Genomic DNA, 18,738 nt, shown 5'->3' on the forward strand with positions numbered 1-18,738 from the left:
GCCATCTCTTTCCAGATGTCCTGAAGTTCTCTCATATGGGTCTCTCTCTCTGTATCAGTGATGATAAGGCTGCTCCAGAGACTGTTGCATTGCTGTTAGTCTTATCACTAGTGTTGTGAATCTCTCTTACAGCTGGTTGGTAACTGTTCTAGGAACTGCACTGGGAAACTTATAAGCTTGGGGGTAACAGGGAATTGGGTTCAAGCAGCAACCAATGAAGACCTTAACTTTTACGGTCTGGGAAACTGATAAGCATGGGGGTAACCTACCATAAGCTGACTGGGTGGACCATTTGTTCCTTTTCTGCCGTCATTTCTATGTTTCTATTAAATCTTTCCTGACAATCCTTCCATTATGTCACTCACATAAATGTTGAAACTTATTGCAGTTATGCACAGCTGTTTGCGTGTAAGTGAATTGGTTAGTAAGTAAGAAGTTCCTTCAAGAATGAGTTCTTTCAGGAATGAATAAGTGTTCTTTTAGCAACAGTCTCTTAGTGGCTTATAGCTTTCCAAATCAATTAGCAGAAATCTTGCTGTAGTATCATACCAACATTGTCCATGCAAGAAATGGAAAACTTTTTCCAATTCAGCAGAGGTTACTTGCCATCTGATAGCTGATGTTTCCGATGTCCGGGATTTGATATGATTCACTTATTAAAGTAACACATTCAGTACTTTGTAAGACCAACAGGTTTTTTTGCTGTCTTTATAGTTTCAAATGTCCATTTCTGATGAGTTGATGACCACTGACTTAAACTTCTGGCAGTTTCACAGCCTTTGGCTAATTAACAGCTCATCTTGTGATTGCTATCTTACCCACCATTTCCCTTAAGAAAAATGATCTTTCCCTCTTTCCTTATCTCATACAACAGAAAAGTAGCAAAAAACTTAAGATAATAGACAATAAAAGTGAAAGGTCAGCTGGGCAGAGGAAACTGGGACATCTGCTAGAAGTCAGCAGAATTCAAAGAAAGAAATGGGAAAGATTAGATCTACCTAAAAAACAAACAAAACCCATTTACTGCTAATGTCTATATAAAAAATAATATATAAAAATTAGGCCAAAAAGGAAATATATATGCTGGCCTTTAACTTACACTACCAGTGGAACTAGACCCACAAACATATAAACAAGCTAAGCATGTGCCTTATAGCCATCCAAGAATTGGACCAAAAACAAATGCCATCTGAATCCCAATAAAATGGAGATTTTCTGGGTACAAAACGTACATAGACAAGTTCAAGATTTGAAAATCTAAAAGCCTTGCAGTCCTACTGGACTCTGAACTTTCCATGTTACTGCAAATTCAGGCAACAGTAAAAAGCAGCCATTTTCAATTACAAAACTTACAAAAATTGTGGCCACTCATTGAGAAAATGAACTTACATGCCACGGTAACCACATGGCTAGACGTCTGCAATGCACTTTGCAACAGCCTAATAGATAAGGCCTCCAGAAACTCCAGATAATACAAAATTCCACAGCATGACTGATGGAAGGATACAAACTGTGTGACCACATCACACCCGTCTTACACAAACTATACTAGTTACCAATAGCATACAGAATGAAATTCAGAACTTTAGCACTGGTGTTCAAGACTCTAGAAGAGAAGGCCCTTCCTACCTAAGTGAACGGCTATCCTTATGTGCCCTCCTGGATCAAATAAATCCTCACTCAGATCCTCAATGTCAGTTCTGATGTCAGAGGAAATCAAAAGAATCGATACCTACAACAGATCCTCCACAGGAACAACATCTGCCTTCTGGCACTCTCTGCTGGAAGATCTCCAGTAAATACATGACTACTTATATGTTATGAAGTAAATAAAAGCTTAGCTTTTCTGTCAAATTTCTTAATGCCCAATCCAGAACTCAAAGACTTTGAAAATTGCAGGGCATCATCGCAAATACTATAAATATGCTGCAACAAACTCATGTCTTTGTTGCTGGATTATTTTCTGAGTTAACTACTAGTATCTCTGCTGTATTAGCAGAGTTTAGTCAGTGTGCTGATCTATCAAAGTTAGTGCTAAAGCATACTTTTATTGCCAAAGTAGTATGTGATGTATGCCGTTACAACTTTCTTATTGTGAAGATGCAATTAACCTCTGTTTATTTGCTGCTATTCCTAATATGCTATAAACTACTTTGGGTGAATTTCTTATTGAAAAAGGTGGTTAGTAAATCCCAAGTAGTTAGGTGTAGTTAGGTGTACAAGTTATACAGCTAACTCGCTCCACCCTGTTCCACTGCATGCATGCCCACTTTTTATGTGCATACATTTTAGCCGTATGCACATATAGTTAAGTGGTGGCCACTGAACGTATGCGCATATAGGGCCGGATTTTAATACCTACGCGCGGGCATAGATTTGTGCTCGCAACCCGGCATGCACAAATCTACGTCCGATTTTATAACATGCGCACGAGCCCCAATGGTTTTCCCTGTTCCCTCCACCCCTCACCTTGCCCTACCTAAACCCCCCCCCCCAACCTTTATTCCATAAGTTGCGCCCGCCTCTGAGCAGGCGTAGGTTGCGCGTACTGGCGTGCGATTCCCCGGCACGGCCACTGTGCTGGAGGCCTCGGTCCCACCCCTTTCACAAAGCCCTGGGACATACGCACGCCCCGGGGCTTGCACTCGTCGCTGGGCCTATGCAAAATAGGCTCAGCGCGCATAACCCCCCCCCCCCCCCAAGCGCGTAAATTCAGCTGGATTTACGTGCATAGGGCTTTTAAAATCTGCCCCATTCAGTGGCCCCTACTTAATCGCATAAGTCCCACTTATCCAGCTGAACAGTGCCCAACGTGCTTTCAGTATTGACCTTTAAAAGGTTATTTATGTAATGTATGATTTCATAATAAATTTAACAAAAACAAAAAAACTGCGCATATACAAATAATACTGTCTTACACATGTAATACAAAAATTCACAAAACTAAAATGAAATAAATAACAATTAGTGAACCAAGTACCCCATCATATATACACAAACTGAAAAACAAAACAACGCATCTTCTCTCGCCTGGAGAATGTTAACTTTGAAGACTTTTTTTTGGACAAAAATTCCTCTACCAGTGTCAAATAGAGCACACCAATTTCACCTCAAAAATCTCATATGGCTGAACTCCATGAGGTCCATTTTCAGCCACTGTCAGGGTTGGCTAGTTAGCCGGCTAAAAATATATCCGGCTAACTAGGGTATATTCAGCGGGGCAGTCGCATCACTGAATATATCCGGCTATTCTTAAAGTTAGCCAGTTATGTCGAACCAGTTAACTTTAGGACAGCCCTAATGTCCAACCAGAGTTAGCCGCATAGACGCACGCGTGTTATAAAATCGCCGCGTCCATCCGCAGGCAGGTGGAGACCCGCACGCGAGTCTTAAAATTTACCGTTTAATATCTAAATATGTATAACCTGGAGGGAAACGGGAGCTATAAATGCACAGGAGGCGGGCCTCTTTCAGTGAAAAGGAGGCTCTGGAACGAGGTCGGGGGTCATGGGATAGAGGTCAAAGGGGAGAAATTCCAGAGTAATTCAAGGGAATATTTCTTTACAGAAAGGGTGTTGGACACAATGGAGCAGCTTCCCCGTGGAAGTGGTGGTGGTGGAAAGGAGGGAAGGGTCCGAATTCAAGGTAGTTTGGGAGCAGCACAGAGTTGCTGATGGGAGAAGAAGGGTCTGTAAAGCTGAGCAGGAGATGGGCCGTATGGATTTTGTCTGCTGTCATGTGTCTGTTTGAAAAGGTTTTTCCAAACGAATGCACATGTTTATATTAAGAGTTTACATTTATACTGTAAGTGAATTATGTGTCAGAAATAATTCTCTCTCTCACAGGGATGTCAGGAAAATGTTTGTGAGCACATAAAAAGCTCTCAGTCAAGTTACAAACTTGACTCCGACCTTTTGTGTGCTCAGAAATAATTATGTCACATGGTGAAACGAGATCTGTAAAGAATGGGGAATGGTAGCCAATAATTGATTATATCTGGATTCTGTGGTGATCCTAAAGTTATTACACTCTCCATAGAAATAACATGGCCCCTAGCAAACTCCATTTCTCCATCTTAGGAATTTAGAGCAGGTTGAGTTGAGTTTGCTTCAAGTAAAATCTCAATCCAGATTTTCTGTACACCACTGTCTTGCCCCCAATCGTTTCCTTTACTCCCTTATTTTAGTTTCTTTCCAGACGTTTTGTGACTTTGCACCTTACTAAGGTTTGACATTCCTTTACCACTATACCTTTTTTTTTTTTAATTTTCCACCCATGTGTTCGGAAAGTCAGGAAACTCTGAAATATATTGAGAAGTGATTTCATTCTAACCCTGTGTATTTCAAATTTGGCCCACCATGAATTTTGTTGAAGACTTGCCAGTGGCTGTAACTCATACTGAAGGCCGCAGTCCTTTTCTATCAGACTTCTGAGGGGCAATTCATTTCTCTTAGCAGGAGAGAGCCTAGCCTAATGTTGTTTGAAAGGGCGTATCTAATTCATGTCTTAGCTTTCAGCCAGAGAAAACTCAACACACGTTTTTGGCACTGACCCAAAACAAACCTGTTTCCGTATGTACTTGCTCATGTAGAACCATAAGAGGATTTGATGATTGAATGCCTAGTTCTATTTGGTGCATGACTTTGCATATATTTTCTTTGGAATATCTAAAGAAGAGGAGCTGTAATGATTATCTCTTTTTGGATCATCTTTCTTTTCTTCTTAAAGGTGAATGTGGAATCTGAAAGTAATTTGCACAATAGAACCATAGAAATATGGCAGCAAAAGACTGTATGGCCCATCTAGACTGCCCAATCTCCCAACTAATTTAGCTTTACAATTCCCATCACCCCTCGGAGATCCCCTGAGTTCATCTCATGTTTCTTGAATTACAACTCTGTGTTTGACTCCACCACCTCCATTGGAAGGCTGTTCCATGGATCCACTCCCCTCTCTGTAAAGAAATATTCCCTGAGATTACTCCTGAGCCTAAGCCCTTTTATTCTTATCCCATGACCCATTATTCTAGAGTCTCCTTTCCTTCCTTTGAAAGAAGTTCACCCCCTGGCATGGGAACTTTAGAGGTATTTAAATGTCTCTAGTATATCTCCCTATATCACCTTTCCTCTAGGGGTATACTTGTTTCGATCTTTGTCTGTCCCTATATGCTTTAGATGAAGACCACTGACCATTTTAGTAGCCACCCTCTGGACTGGATATAAATCAGTTGGACTCCGTCCAAAAGGTGGCTACTAAAATGTTTGAACTTTCATGCAAGCAAAATGCTTTCATGGGCTGTAAGGTCCTCTTACATAGGTATATAGCTAGTTTGAAAGAAGATATCTATGCTTTTGAGTTTGACCAGCCATACAGTTTGTATTGTGATTATAGGTCTTTATAGGTGAAGAAGCATTAAAGGCTCAAAGGGATGTGACTTTTGCTCATAAACCTTTCATTTTTATAAAACGTTTTAGATATCTTGGTTTTAGACAGAGCTCTAACTCTCCAGACGCTGAGTTAATAGAATATATTGTCTTTGTCCTGTCCGTGTTCTTCTCTTCCTGTGGGCTTCCAGCTCTGTAGGACCTAAGCCTCTACTGGGGCTATAGCACAATGGCCCCCTCCCTCCCCCCGCTCAAACGTTAACCACTTTCTAGCCCAGCCACTTTCTAGCCCAGCCACTTTCCTTCAGCCAGGGGCCAAATATTGTGCATCCCTCTAAAAGCCCAGTATGCAAGCACCCTAAGTCTGAGCCTTAGGGGTCACTGTTGTTCAGTGGTTGGGAGTGCCGCCTCCTCTCTAGGGTTGAGAAGTCCACTTCTTAAGCAGCCCCATCCCCAACAGGCATGGGGAGCAGGAGTAGGGTTCGGGTATCAAATTCTAATCTCCCACATGGAAGTACGCGTCATGAGGCTTGCCAGAGCCGATAGAATATTTGAGTAGGATAAGTGCCAACCAGATAATCAGTATTGACTATGCAAAATATTTTCTAAAACAGTAAAGGCACAGCATTTTCTACTGCAACGAAACTATAGGATTTGACACATGTCAGCATGTGTTACAAAGCTAGCCATTAGCTATGTAGCCAGATGTTAAGCATTCAGGATGTGTTGGCTGGTGTTCATTACTTTTTAAAATCCTGTCTCGGTTATATTGAAAGAACTGTAATATATATTTATTTGCATTTATAAGCCACTTAATGAATCCAAAGATACACTCCAAATGGAATACAATAGCAGCAAGTAAATGTTAGTCACATAATGATACACATTCATAAACATAAACTTATCCCTATAAAATCCCTGCCACCCCATCCCCCTACAAAAAATATGCCACTCATAATATCAAGTTACATACTCCTAGGGGTGAATTTTCGAAACATTTGTGTATGTAAAATTAGCATATATGCACCTAGGTAACTCGTACATGCTATTTAAAAACGTCAAACGTATGCACAAATTTTCAATCTCGCACGGACATTTACACCCCCCAAAAAAGGGACAGTCTAGAGACACTCTGTGCTGAGGCCAAGAAATATGTACACACGGTTTTGTTTTATAAGAGACTTGTGTGTACATTTTTCAACTTATTCTCATCATTTCACACTTGCTAATTATCTGCACAATTGATATCAGACTTATCTGTTGTTTATATTTGGTTGGGTGGGAGGCCTGGGGGAGCTCAGAGGAATGGAAAGAGTAAACGTTAATTGGTTGTTTACTCTTTCAAAAACTACAAAGACCAGGGGACACACAATGAAGTTACTGGGTAACACGTTTAATACGAGAAAATATTGTTCCTCAACGCATAATTAAGATCTGGAATTTGTTACCAGAGGATTTGGTGGAAGCTATTAGTGCAGCTGCATTTAGAAAAGGTTTGCACAAGTTCCTGGAGGAAAAGTCCATTATTAAGGTGGAGTTGCAGAAATCCATTGCCTATTCTTGGGATAAGCAGCTTGGAATCTCTCCCCCCCCCCCCTTGGGATCCTGCCAGGTTCTTGTGGCCTGGTTTTGGCCTCTGTTGGAAACAGGATGCTGGGCTTGATGGACCCCTGGTCTGACCCAGCATGGCAACTTCTTATGTTCTTAAATTTGGGAGATAATGCGCACAAGTGGACTTGTGCTTGACCACCACATTTTAAAAGCTGCCCAGCTGAGCGCGAATCTCCTGTTGCGCCCACATCTCAAAACTTTTCAAAAAGGGGCGAATCATGGGTGCAGTCCGTGCGGCACATGAGCATTTGGGGGCGTGGCCAAGGGATGTGCGCATAAATACTTAACGTGCCTGGGCGCACGCCCAGATCTCACTGCTGCACAAGTTTCATTTCTGCTAGGGACAAGGTACAAATTAAAAAAAAACAAAAAACAAACTAGCCTTTCAGGAGGGGTTTTAAGAGTCTGGGGTAAGGGGGGGGGGAGTGCAAGCTATTCAAGCAAAGGGGATTTGGAGGACTTAGTAAATGAACTGGTGGACGAACAGATGAAACTAGCAACGACGTGGGCACACGCCCCCCTTTTAAAATCCCCCGACTGACGTGCCTAGAAGCATGCCCATTTAAAATTGGGGGCACGTGTGTGTGTGCGTCCAGACCTTTTTATAACGCATGCAAGTTATGTATGCACAGGTTATAAAATTGCCACATCCCTGGGTGTGCCAGCATGCACACACCGACCGTGCGCCGGTATGAAAGTTTCCGTCCGTGCGTGCGGGCAGTACGCGTACTGTTACTCCAGTAGAGAGTGAGGATTTTTTCATTTCCGCGGATAAACATTTCTACTTGCAGAAGTAGCTTTGAAAGTTGCCCTCAGGAAGAGAGGAATTTTCACCCACTTTCCACAGCTTTTCAAAGTGAAGTCGTGTGCATATTTTCGCTTTGAAAGTACGCACAGATGGGTAGATTTTTTTTTAGACCCGCGCACGTCCGTGTGCGCACAGTTCCCGGCGCGCGCGCACGAACGTGCCAATTGTATGGTTTTTGCACACACGGGCTTTTTAAAATTTCTCCCCCCGAGACTCCCTGCACAAAGTTGCAGCTGCTCTTGACCATACTTTTTAAAATGGAAAAGTATGCGCATAAATCCCAACGCTGCCCCTCCCCCCACCCCAGATCGCCTCTTTTTTGCATGCAAAAAAAGACGCACGAAAATGAGTTACATGCTTTGGTGATCATTTTCAAAGTAACCCGTGTGCGCACGTGTGTGCACGTTTGCCAGCGCACGCACATTGACACGCCAATTGCCTAACATGCGCGCGTTTATGCGTGTATGTTATCAAATCTGCTACCTGTGCATACACGAGTGTACGATTTTATATGGACACGCACATGTGCGCGTGTAAGTGGAGAGGGGGATTTTAGTAGATGGCGCCAATACATGTTTCCACTTTACCCATTTAAAGTCTAGGACTTCCATACTCCCCTAGCTAGCCTGCCTTTCTTTTCCTCTACCTGCCCTGACCCTTAAAACCCCGCTGACTAGGCAAGATTTTTTTTATTTTTCTACTTTCATGCCATCCAGAGCTGAAGGGACCCCGGCGCACGCTTGTGTGCATAAGAGTTACGCGCTGGTGTCGTTGAGAAAATCAGGAACGCCCATGCCCTACCCAGACCACTCCCATGCCCTGTCCCTTTTTCAAAAAAAAAACAAACATTTAAATCCGTGTACCGGCGTATACGAGCATGGCCGTGGGCCTTTTAAAACCTGCATGGGCCCGCGTGTGTGCGAGTCTTGCATATAATCTCCCGGTTTGGCTGCGCACAAGCCTTCGAAAATCTACCTCATAAGATTTCACAGGTAAAGGCTGACATATTTGCAAATGAGCTATTTCTGCATATAAATCACGGTATTATGCAAGTAAATGCCTTTGAAAATTACCCCCATATGTTTCATGTATGCGTCTGGGTATTAATATTCAAGTGTGCAATGTTGTGCTTCTCAAAATATTTTGGCCAAAATCAAAAATGACTCTTTCTTTGAAAGGTTGCAGACTCCTGATCTGTGGAGAACTCATCCAGTGTTAGGAACTTGAGACGGCTTAACTCTTCCTAAGACGAAGCTTCTTTCCCCATGGGAACTATTATAAATCCACGCTCAAGAGAAACCAAACTGTACCATGTCCCTAATTCTAAAATGGCTGTTAATGTGAAAGAGGGAAGTTTTGATATGGTAATAACCGTGGATAAGCCTACATGTTTTTTTTTCCTGAGTCCGCTCTGGATGGGATCCCTACACATGCTACTGTGGTGGTCTCCTTCAGACTGGATGCCGATAAGGAGGACTTGGCATTAAAATGTAACTTTAGGAACTGAGATGTTTCCCTGGGTGCTGGTAAAATCTGAATTTCTCTTTCAATTACATTGAAGCGGGAAGAATTTTGGAATCACTTTTTTTTTTTTATTATTATGTTCCCCTGCAAATGTTCAGTCTAAAAGGAATAAATACATTTTATACAACCCTTCCCAACTGCTTACCTTTCTTTTGGATAAAATTATATTTATTTCCGTTTTCCTGTTTGCTTTGGTCCATTACATTGTTTGGTTCATACAGGTTAGTAAGTGGCCATGGGCGCATTGGGAAATGAAGTGTCATGGCTATTGCTGGGAAATATTTGGGAGGGAGGTTGTTCTGAATGATTTATTTTTCTCCCCCCACCTCTTTTTGATTTTTTCATAAGCTAAAAAAAAAATTATTCAGCTAGCCCGGGGCAGGGCGGGACAGAGCCAGCTATCCGGCTTAATGAAGCAGATAAATGCCAGCTTTCAGCATTTTTTGGCTAACATACGGGCCCGCTCTCCTGTGCGCGCGATTCTCTATTCAAACGAGGCCCGGCGGTAAAAACAGGCAAAAGGAGGCGCTAGGGACACTAGCGCGTCCCTAGCGCCTCCTTTTGGACCGGAGCGGCGGCTGTCAGCGGGTTTGACAGCCGACGCTCAATTTTGCCGGCGTTGGTTCTCGAGCCCGCTGACAGCCATGGGCTCGGCAACCGGACGCCGGCAAAATTGAGCGTCCAGTTTTCAACCCGACAACTGTGGGCCGACTTAAAATTTTTTTTTCTTTTTTTACTTTTGGAAACTTTCGGGACCTCTGACTTAATATTGCCATGATATTAAGTCAGAGGGTGCATAGAAAAGCAGTTTTTACTGCTTTTCTGTGCACTTTCCCGGTGCCTGAAGATATTAGCGCCTACCTTTGGGTCGGTGCTAATTTCTGAAAGTAAAATGTGTGGCTTGGCCTGATAGCCAGATAAGTTTAGCACTGCTGAACATTAACACAGTTCAGTGGTTCGCCCCCACCACTGAATATCCTTGCAGGGTTTTGCTGGATAAGTTTTTAAAGCAAACTTTGCTAGCTGCCCAGCGGGTGACTATGGAGCTGTCAACATTTGACCTTACTTTCTTTGCTAAGTAGAGCAAGACAGCAATATAGTTTCAACCGTTCTCTCTTCCTCGCATGCTGACGTAAAAACAAATAACCTAGTCCAATAAAAAAAAAAGGTTTAACAAAAGGACCAAAAAGTATTTATAGTTCGAAGTTTATAGACCTCAGTGAAGAGCGAAGGTGGCACATAAGTTGCCAAAAGAAACTCAAAAGTCAGCTGGGTTGAAATGCTCCTAGAGTGTGTTTCATACACTTCTGTGTAGCCTTAAAAGGAGAAATTATATTCCATTTAACTATATACGTTAGTATTTTAGTCCAGTTGAATGAGGCAGTGAGTCAGGTGGTTGGAATGGCATTTTAAAGGGACCCATTGTTCTTTAGTACAGTAGACGTCTGTTACTGAAAACTCCGTTTTCCAGAAGTTCAATTTTCCCGTTTGTATTATTATCTGTTAAAGCAACAGTACCCATTTCTGAGAATTCATGATATCTGATACCTTAAGAAAAGTTTATTCCATAGTTAAAGTTGGCCAAAAACTTATCAGTCTAACTGAGCCAGTATTTGTCAGTTGAACTAAAGATAAAAAATGAAATGCACAATGAACTGCCCACTCAGGTTTGGAGATGGCCTGTGTGGGGTAGAAGCTGGAAGATTGTGCTTGTCTGCCTTTACTGGAACTGTTTTCATCCCTAAACAGTTCATATTCCAGCACTGCCAGCCAGTCTTCAGAAGTGCTAAAGTTGAGTGAGCACAAAAATGAAGTGTCCCAACACACACCTCCGTGTCGTGGCACATAACAGGGTGCCACGGGACGACGTGTAACCAGTTTCAGGCTTTTATATTGGTGAAATCTCTGGAGCCGGCCGCTGCGGTGCCAGAGGTCTTGGCTTGATTTCCGCTCTTCGGGCCCAGCTGGGACTTGGGGGCGGGGGGGCTGTGGTCCCAGCCCCTTGGGGAGCGAGGGAGTGTCATCCGTCACGCAGTGGCAACTTCCAGTGATCTGAATTGGCACGTGTGCTTTCCGGATTTCAGAGGCGGGGCCCACGGTGCCTGGACCCTGGCTGGAAACCTGTCACCGTGATGGTTGGGCTAGATGGAAGGGTGAAGGCAGGATTAATAGAGAAAAAAAAAATTCAATGTGGTGGTAAATTAGGAACCGTGCCACTGTGGCCTCAGTTAGAGACCAGTTCCAGTTGCACCAGAAACCCAGAGGAGCAGGTGGAAACTGACAGAACATAAAGGCCTGCCATTTTTTTCATAAAATGTATCTTTATTTTTCAGTTGCTTTGCCTCCAGAGAAGACTGATGGACTTTTTTCTGGATATGAGAAGGAAAGTGACTTGCATACAGACTCTAAGAAACAGCTGAAATTTGAAGTAAGTTCCTTGGACTTTAAGACTGATGTAACTAAATAGCAAGACTGGCTAATGCAGCCTGTGTTCCTATCACCTAATTCCGATGAATTTCTCCACCTTTTAAAGAGCATTTTTGCCATAGATGCAAAATGGAGGGGGGGGGGGGGGAACACCTTACTGGCCCGCACGGTGGATGGGTACATGGCAAGATTCTTGGTTCCTTTGTGCTATAAGAACATTTTGGAATTACAGTGCTGAGAAAAAAGTTTGTGAACACATAATAATGAGAATTACAAGTTATTAGCATGTGGTACCTTTGTTTAATTATGTAGTAAAAAGGATATAAAATAAACAATTCCATGTTTCTTAAAACAGAAGAATGTACAAAGTAGGAATAAAAAAACAAACCTAATTCCGAATCCATGTGTGTGTGAAATAGTAAGCGAGTCCCAAGTTTCCTTAGTACAGTTAAGTGGCTCAAAGTCCTGAGCTACAAATTATCGTAAGTGGGTGCTGGTAGGGTAGAGAAAAAAAAAGTGGAGCAAACTAAACAGCCATAAAAATTGTAACAAATCCTTATGTTGAAAAAATAAATAAAAATAAGAGAAAAAGGAAAGTGACGCAATTCTCCAAAGATGGGCTGAAAAAATAAAGGCAAAAAAGATTTGGCATTCTGGAAGTATAAAGGTTCTCCCTAAGAACACCACTGGGAAGAATATCTAGTAAAGCTGAAAGAGACAAAGAAAGAAATCAGGATGATAAAAACCACGAACAAAAGAAAAGATAGCCAAAGAAATAAAGCAAAATGGAGGAGGAAGTGACGTCAGTGGGCCCGATGGCAGTTTAGGGTCAGAGGTCCCCTCTCCTCGGGCTTAATCCTTGACTCATTGTGGTCATCTGTCAGCTGACGAGATTCAAAACTGTTCATTTGTGAAAATAGAGTCTTAGAAATGGCGTCAAAGGAAAAAAGTGGTGGATTTTAGACATTTTTTGCACACCAAATAGGGCGAGAATGCCAGCAGGGAGTGCAGCAAGCTCGAGGCCCTGGACTGCGAGCAGCAGGAAGTAGGCCTAAATGACGTAGATAGTGAGCGGGCCCAGGAAACGCCAGCCAGAGCTGAGTTCAGAGAATGGTTCTGTGAACTCCAAAAAAAGAGATTAAAAATAACAAAATGGAGTTAATGGGCATTATATCTGAAATTAAAGAAGATTTGGCTGATCTCGGTTAGAGGGTGGATGAAATTGATGATAATGCTGATGGACAGGCAGAGAACGTATCGCAAATACAGTCCCAGTACAAAACGTTATTTGCAGAAGTTTCTGCAATGAAAGAGAAGCCAGCGGAGATGGAAAATAGATCGCGATGGAACAATTTAAGATTCATGGGCATCGCCGAGTGATGAAAATAAGGATTGTGCAGAGACGGTACAATGTTTCTGTAAATTTATCATTGCTGCAGTAGAGAGAGAATCATCAGTGAGCGATGTGATAATAAAAGTGAACAGAGCGTATCGGTCTTTAGGCCAGAGAGTAAATAACAGACTATGGGATATCATAACCTGCTTCCACAATTTTCAAATTAAAAGAAAAAATATTTGCTGTTGCACAGAGGAAAACTGTTTGGAACTAGGAAGGGGAAAATGTAGCTGTTTTTGCCAATTTGTGGTATGTCGCTTTGCAAAATCGTCAGGAGCTAAGAGAGGTCCAGAGGAATCGGGTGGCCATGAGGAAGGAGAGGGTTGAGAAGCTCAGGCTGAAAGATGGATTGAGAAGATCTGGTTGAAGGATGGGGGAAAGGAAGAGCGAGGAGGATGGGGGAAGGAAGAGCGAGGAGGGGGGGGATGAATTGCATTAAATCAGGATCGGGGGAATATGCTGGAAAGGTTGAGTCTCTCTACGGATCAGGGGATATGTTAGAGAGGTTGAGTCTCTCTACGGTTCAGTTAAGTCCATTGACCAGAGTATCCCTAATGTCCTGTTATGTCCTTTGACCAGTGTCCGAATGTTCTCGAGCCTCCGGGAAGGCTTGTCTGAAGAGCCAAGTTTTGAGGTGTTTCTTGAATGTTTGAAGACACGGTTCTTGTCTCAGCTCCGGAGGAAGCGAGTTCCAAAGGGTGGGCCCGGCTGTAGAAAAGGCGCGTTTTCTTAAAGTGGTTTTGATCAGAGGTGCGTATAGAGATCCTTTGTAGGCGTTTCTGATTGGTCTGGTAGATGTGTGTGTGCGAAGTTGAAAGCTTAGCTTGAGAGGACCAATGCCGTGAATTTCCTTGTGGATCATCAACAGTATTTTGAAGGTGATCCTGGATTTTAAAGGGAGCCAGTGCAGGCCTTGTAGTGTGGGTGTAATGTGGGCTCTTTTGTTTGAGTTAGTGAGTAGTCTAGCCGCAGCATTCTGGACCATCTGAAGGGGTTTAATGGTTATTGCAGGGAGACCTAAGAGAAGAGAATTGCAATAATCTAATTTTGTAAGGATGATAGGCTGTACTACTAGTCTGAAGTTGCTGAAATGCAAGAGAGGTTTCAGATTTTTGAGAACTTGAAGTTTAGAGAAACATTCTTTAGTTGTGTTGAGGACGAACGATTTTAAATTCAATAGGTTATCGAGCCGAACCCCTAGGTCTCTGACAGAGGAGGAGTGGTTGATGGTTGTTTTTGCGAATTGGGATGCGCTTTGTGAGTTGAGGAGATTGTGGTTTTCATCTGGAGAGATGATGAGGATTTCGGTCTTATTTGAGTTAAGGATAAGGTTCAGGCTGGTGAGCAGGTTATTGATGGATTGAAGACAGCAGTTCCAATGTGCCTAGGTTTTTTTTACTACATGGCATCCCAACTAAAAGCTATTGTAGACTGGCATAGGAAACAGGATGTGAAACAGTGGGTACAAGCTGAACCACATTGGATAGGAGGAATGCCTTTAAGAGCCATGACATGGCAACCTAATCAAAGCTGGCACCCGGTTAAGAGCATGACTCTGAGTACCACCAATACCTTGGATGTATGGAGGAGATGGTGGACAAAGTTTTGTGGTAGGAGGGAGTATTTTTACTCTACCAATTTATTTCATAATAAAAAAAAATGTATCTCATGCCTATCTTTGGGATCCTTTAAAGCTTGGAAAGATTGTGGAATAACACAGAGCGTTTATGGTTTGTGGGGAAATGGAAATATTTGTAGGGAAAAGTATCATCTCCCCAGAGAAGAATATCTAGCCTACTTACAGGTTAACCATGTCTTGAGGTCAACCAAAGCTAATATTGATTTGGATTTGGTGAAATCAAAACAATAAAAAACCCGATGCATACAGTGGCCTGGGAGAAATTCTCTCTGAAGCTGAGTAGGCCTTCTCGCATTGAAATGCTAGTAAAACTTCCATTTCTATATTGATGAAAAATAGCTACAAAGTTCTTTTTTTAGATGGTATCTTATGCAAGCAAGGTTACTTAGATTCTATCCTAAGGTGAAAGAAGAATTTTGGAGGGGATTCTCACAGAAAGGCGCGTTCTTTCATATGTGGTTGGGAGTGTGTTAAATTAGCCACATTTTGGAAAGACATTGCTCTGTTGTATACAGAGGTAGTGGGAGACATCGTTTCTGTAAATCCAAAATGAGTTTTATTGGGGATTCCCAAGGAAAAGCATGAAACACTCAATTTTTATTAAACCAAATCTTTTTAGCAGTGATGGATGCAGTGACGCAAACTGTTGGAGGCAGTTAAGTGCTCCTTCTATTCCATCTGTAGTGCAGAGGTTAAATCAGGTTTATAAGATGAACAAGCTGACTGCTGTCAAAAGACAAAAGGACCACAAATTTGAACTAATTTGCGAAAAATGTGATTTGTGGAATGCCAAAATGAACGCCACCTTGCATCAGTAATTTGACTCTGCTGTGGTGATTATTGGCATTTTATTGTTATTATTGGTACATTTACTATTAGTATCATTGGTTTCATCATGGTTGACAGTGTAATGGAATAGGGTATTTGAACTCCCAGAACTCATTGTATACAGAGAATATATAGATGGCTATTGGGAGAAGTGTGTGTGTGTGTGGGGGGGGGGGGGGGGGAAGGGGCAGGGATTCTTGTGTGATTCTGTTTTTTTTGCATGGGATATATTGATATTGTTCATTGGTAAGCTAATATAAATTGTATCATGTATGATAAACACTTATAACCATGCCATTCATTCCAGTGTCTGTTGTTGTATGATATAATAAAAAATTGTCAATTTGAAAAGAAATAAAGCAAAATGACAAGATATTTTTCAGATATGTTGGTCAAAGTAGGAAGACCACAGGTAGAATAGCAAGGTTGAAAGCGTGACAAGGAGCAGTGTGTGGAAAGAGATAAATCAAAGCAATAATCCTAAAAAACAATTTATGTTCAATATTCACTGATGAAGACTTTGGACAAGGACCACACATTGTGAGCAAGAACATATATTTATTTATTTAGTACTTTTTTATACTGACATTCATGATACAGATCATATCATATCGGTTTACATGGAACAAGGGGTTATAACATTAACATAGAAGAAGAGGCAAAGTTACAATAAAACAATGGCAATGGAACTAGGGAGATGAAGCCAGAAGCAGAAGATAAACTTGGTAACTATAACAAATAATATAGAGGGTCAGAAATGGAGTGCACTGATTAGGTGTCAATTAGTATATGAACTGTGGAATGTCTGAGACTGGCCTGAGTTAGGGGAAGGCTTGTTGAAACAGCCAGGTCTTGAGTTTTATTCTGAAAGTCAACAGGCAGGGTTCCTGTCTGAGATCTGGGGGAATAGCATTCCAGATGGCTGGTCCTGCTGTCAAGAAGGCCCGTTCTCTGGTGGCAGAATGATGAGTGGATTTGGTTGAAGGGGCTGCAGAGATCCTTTGTAGACTTCTCTGATCGGTCTTGATGAGGTGTGGAGTCTGAATGGGAATTGAAGGTCGATAGGGCCCTGGTTGTGAATGGTTTTGTGAATAATGGTGAGGGACTTGTGTAGGATTCTAAAGCTTATTTGTAGCCAGTGCAGATTTCTGAGGATGGGCATGATGTGGTCTCTTCTATTGGTATTTGTCAAGATTCTAGCGGCCGTGTTTTGGAGCATCTGAAGAGGTTTGGTGATGGAGGCAGGGAGACCCAGCAAAAGGGAGTTACAGTAGTCTATCTTAGAAAATAGAATGGCTTGGAGGACAGTTCTGAAGTCGTGAAAATGTAGAAGAGGTTTAAGTCTTTTTAACACCTGTAATTTATAGAAGCAGTCTTTGGTTGTGTGATTGAACTTTAAGTTCAGATGGTTGTCAATTATCACTCCAAGATCTCTTACTTGGGTGACCAAGGTGTTGGGGTGGGACAGCTGAGGGATATCACTGTAGTCAGGAGATATGAGGAGGAGTTCCGTCTTGGCTGAGTTAAGTACCAGGTTTAGGCTGGTGAGAAGGTGATTGATAGCTTGGAGGCAGCCAGAACTTAAGTGTTTTTGTTAGGGATTCAGTTATAGGGATCAGAATTTGTACGTCATCGGCGTAAAGATAGGGTTGTTAGCAACTGGCAGAGGGGTAGGAGGTAGATATTGAAGAGGGTGGGGAACAGAGAAGAGCCCTGAGGTACTCCTAGTGAAGAATTGATGCGCAGGGACTCTTTGTTGTTGATTTTGACTTTATAGCCTCTCTTACTGAGAAAAGAATCGAACCATCTGAAGGCCGTTCCTGTTATCCCAGTGTCTGATAGTCAGTTTAGGAGGATTCAGTGTCGAACGCCGCTGAGATGTCGAGAAGTACTAGCAGGAAGGAGTGTCCTTTGTCTAGACCCATGATGAGGTGGTCCGTGAGGGAGATGAGGAGGGTTTCGGTGCCTAGCGATTTGCGGAAGCCGTATTGAGTTGGGTAGATGATTTTATGGTCTTCAAGATATTCTGCAAGTTGAGTATTGACTAATTTTTCCATAATCTTGTCAACAAAAGGCAGATTGGAAATAGGACTGAAATTGTTGGGTTCCTTGGGTTCTAGGTTCGGTTTCTTAAGAAGGGGTTTGAGGGTGGTGAGTTTTAGAACGTCAGGGAAGATTCCTTGCGATAGAGAGCAGTTTATAATATCAGCCAGAGGCTTTGAGATAGTGTCCGGCACCAATAGGAGTAGTTTAGTTGGGATTTGGACGGATGGATGGGTAGAGGGTTTCATTCTCTAGTAGGGATTCAATCTCCAGGGAGGATGTAGGTTCGAAGGAGTCAAGTATGGCTCCCATATCTGAAAATGAGGAGAAGGAGATAGATGAGGTAGTCCTGGGGGGTAGGAGTGTTAAGAGGTTGGAGATTTTGCACTGAAAGAAGGTTGCGAGTTCATTGGCCTTGGATTGTGCTTGGTCCTCTGGTATGGTCGGGGTGGTGATTTCCGTGAGTTCAGATACATAGGAGAATAGTGCCTTGGCGTCGAACGCGAGGTCTTGAATTCTATGAGCGTAAAAGTCTCTCTTTGTTCGTATGATGGAGTTCCTGTAGAAGTGGAGGGAGGATTTGTAGGCAGCTAACATGCTGGGGCAGGGGGCCTTGTGCCATTTGTTTTCTTTATGACTAAGGTCTTGCTTAAGCTTTTGGAATTCATTGGAGAACCAAGGTTGTTTTCTTTTCAAGGTCGGGCTGATTTTTTTGGCAGACAGTGGGCATAATTTGTTGGCTACCGATTCAGTGATGCTGTGCCATGAGAGTAGAACTGAGTTAGGGTTTGAGACATCTAGGTTAAGAAGTTCTTTGGCTAAGTGTTCGCTGAGGACATCTGGGGTGCACGGTCTCCTGAAGTGAAAGGTAGATTGGGGAAGGTGAGAGGTAGGACTTTCTTTCATCGTGAGGGTTGTGGAGATCAGCGAATGGTCTGACCAGGGGACTGGGACACATTCGGGAGGGGTAGAGTGCGTGAAGCCAGAGTTTATGAAAATAAGGTCTAGAGTGTGGCCAGCTTTATGGGTGGGCTTGTTGATACTTTGTTGGAAGCCCATGGCCGTGAGAGAAGTGAGA

The 18,738-nt window shown here is 42.5% G+C and overlaps 1 protein-coding gene across 2 annotated transcripts in view; it reads left to right on the forward strand.

Annotated features, from left to right (window-relative positions):
• Nucleotides 1-18,738, forward strand: part of NKD1 (NKD inhibitor of WNT signaling pathway 1) — a 241,334-nt gene that overhangs the window by 169,299 nt on the left and 53,297 nt on the right. For both annotated transcript variants that reach the window (XM_029608520.1, XM_029608521.1), the window contains exon 5: nucleotides 11,661-11,755. In XM_029608520.1, the coding sequence (XP_029464380.1) occupies nucleotides 11,661-11,755 (95 nt within the window). The remainder of the gene's footprint in view (nucleotides 1-11,660; nucleotides 11,756-18,738) is intronic.

Source organism: Rhinatrema bivittatum, chromosome 7 (genome assembly GCF_901001135.1).
Source record: "Rhinatrema bivittatum chromosome 7, aRhiBiv1.1, whole genome shotgun sequence".
Taxonomy (NCBI): Eukaryota; Metazoa; Chordata; class Amphibia; order Gymnophiona; family Rhinatrematidae; genus Rhinatrema; species Rhinatrema bivittatum.